Here is a 2950-nt window from a genome sequence, read left to right on the forward strand (position 1 = left end):
ATAGTTTCCTATTACTGCAGTAATACCACAAACAGTGGCTTAAAATGACAAAAGTTTATAATCTCACAGTTCTAGAGGCTGGAAGTTAGAAATCAAGGTGCTGGCAGGCCCAGGCTCCCTCTGGAGGCTCTAGGGGAGAACCCTTCCTTGTCTCTTCCAGCTTCTGGTTGTTGCTGGAAATCCTTGGTGTTTCTTGGTTTGTAGATGCATCACTCTAATCTCTGCCTCCTTAGTCACATAATGTTCTCTGTGTGTGTCTCTGTCTTCACATAGGTTTCTCCTGTCTGTGTCCAAGTCTCCTTCTTCTGATAAGGACACCAGTCATTGGATTCAGGGTCCACCCAATAATCCAGTCATTGGATTTAGGGTCCACCTAGTTCTCTGCCTCAGGGGCATCTCCTGTCGTGATCTCTTGGTCTCTGTCAAGAGATAATGCATACAGCATCATCCCTGGGTACACCCTCCCCACCCTTAAACCCATGTGGTAGCTCACCTTACATGCTGTTCAGTTCCTTGGTTTTTTTGATTCACTGCCTTGAAATGTTCTATTTCAGCCCATCAGACTTATCCCCTTCTTTTGTCCAGACTGTCCCTCACAGGCCTGGTGGTCATCCTTATACATGCTACTGTTCCTAGGATACAGGACACATCGATCTTCTTGTCGCTATTTAAGGAAGGTTGGGTGAGAGCATTATCCCCATTTTCAAGATGAGGACATTGAGGCCTAGAGGGTCAGAGGCCACTTGGCAGAGCTGGAGCTCAAACCCAGGCCCCTTGGACTGGGACAGGGACTTGTGTTTGGGGTCATCCCCTCCCCGGTGCTGCCCTCAAACAAAGCAAAGAGAACTCAGAATCCTGATGCTATAGGGAACCAGGCATCAAGCTACCCGCCCCCACCCCCAACTCCCCCATTGCCACGTACACACTTAGCCAGCATTGGGGTAAGCAGGGCAGGGTCCCAGCAGTGCCCTGACCTGCACTTCCCACTCCCCAACAGTGCACCTGTGGCGATTCTCGGGCGGTTACCCAGCCCTCATGGACTGCATGAACAAGCTCAAAAACAACAAGGTATGTCAGCACCCACTCAGCAAACCTCTCTGGATGATGGTTCCAGCCCAGCCTTGTGCTAGGGGCTCCTCTGCCACCCCATGGGCGCACTGCTGGGATGGAGGGGGCTTCCTGGTTCCCATGCCTATACTGCCATGCCTACAGGAGTATCTGGAGTTCCGAAAGGAGCGGAGCCAGATGCTGCTGTCGAGGAGAAACCAGTTGCTCCTTGAGTTCAGCTTCTGGAACGAGCCACAGCCCAGAGCGGGCCCCAACATCTATGAGCTGAGGACGTACAAGCTAAAGGTGCTTCCCTCCAGCAGATCCCCTCCTGCCCCCCATGTTCCATGCTGCACTGCTGCTTCGCAGCTGCCCCAAGGTTAATGGGCCCTGTGCCACAGCACCTAAATAGGGCTTCTGGCCTCTCCCTCTCTGTGGGCTCAGAGCAGAGGTGCATATGGTTGTGCACACACAGACATACCAGGTGTGAGTCAGGGCCCTTGAATAAGGCCGAGCAGCCCCTGGAGCTGAGGAGACAGGACAGTTTCCCATCCTTGCCCAGCTATGATGCTAGGAATTGAGCTGGGGGCTCATTCCCATCCTCCCTGTGGTTCTTTTTCAGCCAGGAACCATGATCGAGTGGGGGAACAACTGGTGAGTGGAAGCACCAGGGCTGTGGGTAGGGGGACCCTCCCTGTTCTCCTGCCCACCAAGGCCCCTGGTGGGCCACCTTTCCCAGGGCCATGTCACAGGGAACCTAGCATCCTCTGCCCCTCATGGATCCGGGAGAAAGAAACAATCAGGAGGTGAGCATCTCCTAGAGGCCTCCCTGGGTGGAACACCCATCCTGCGGCTGCATCTCTGTCACTCTTTCCCCATCATCTCTGAGAGCCATGAGCCCCATCTCAGGCCCCTCCTGGGAGGTGTGTCCAAGGAATCAGCCTGGGTACACATCAGGGGGCCCTTTGCACTGGTCTTGGCCTCTGCCCCACACTCTTCTGCCATCTGCAGGGCTCGGGCCATCAAGTACCGGCAGGAGAACCAGGAGGCAGTGGGTGGCTTCTTCTCACAGATAGGGGAGCTCTACGTTGTGCACCATCTCTGGGGTAGGTCAGGGACCTTTCAGGAGCCCTGTGTTAGTCCCCTTTCTTCATTCGTACTCTCTATAGACAATGGGGAAACATTAGTGCCCTCATGGAACTTACATTGTAGCAGAAGGAAACACTACCTCTGATGTAAACTAACAAAGAAAAGATTAATTTCAGATTTTTACAAATAATATTTTTATTTGTAATAATAGAAAAAAGGCAAAGAGAGATGATAGAGAAAAACACAGGGGAGCTACGTTGGCTTGGGTAGCCAAAGAAGGCCTCTCTGAGAGGGTAAAATGTAAGCTCAGAGCTAAAGGATGAGAAGGAGTGGCTGCGAATTGCTGGGGGAAGGCATTCCAAGTGGAGGGACCAGCACATGCAAAGGCCTTGTGGTGGGGAAAGGCCCTCGGGGTTTCGAGGAGTGGAAAGACAAGTGTGGAGTGAGTAGGGAAGAGTGTGAGGAGATGGCATAGGAAAGGGGACAAGGGGCCAGAGAGGCTGGGCCTCTCAGGCTGTGGGGACGAGTTGGGATTTATTATAAACGCAATGGGAGGCTGCTGAAGTGTTTTCAGCAGCAGCAACATGATCTGATTTATGTTCTGGTTCCTCTGGCTGCCATGCACTTTGCCAAGAGTGCTTGGTAGGGGAGCAAGAGACAAATCAGGACATAAGGAGACAGTTACACTAGTTTATGCAAGAGAGAGTTGGTGGCCTGGCCTAAGGTGGTGGCAGTAGGATGCTGAGAAGTCCACAGATTCCTTAGTGCAGAGATAGAACCAATGGGACTTGTGGATGAATTGCCTGTGTGGGGC

At 52.5% G+C, this 2950-nt stretch overlaps 1 protein-coding gene across 2 annotated transcripts in view; it reads left to right on the forward strand.

Moving 5' to 3' along the window:
- Positions 1–2950, forward strand: part of NIPSNAP1 (nipsnap homolog 1 (C. elegans)) — a 19144-nt gene that overhangs the window by 12265 nt on the left and 3929 nt on the right. For both annotated transcript variants that reach the window (XM_008575541.1, XM_008575542.1), the window contains exons 5-8: positions 998–1068; positions 1213–1353; positions 1670–1701; positions 2059–2153. In XM_008575541.1, the coding sequence (XP_008573763.1) occupies positions 998–1068; positions 1213–1353; positions 1670–1701; positions 2059–2153 (339 nt within the window). The remainder of the gene's footprint in view (positions 1–997; positions 1069–1212; positions 1354–1669; positions 1702–2058; positions 2154–2950) is intronic.

Source organism: Galeopterus variegatus, unplaced genomic scaffold (genome assembly GCF_000696425.1).
Source record: "Galeopterus variegatus unplaced genomic scaffold, G_variegatus-3.0.2 Scaffold1204, whole genome shotgun sequence".
Classification (NCBI taxonomy): Eukaryota; Metazoa; Chordata; class Mammalia; order Dermoptera; family Cynocephalidae; genus Galeopterus; species Galeopterus variegatus.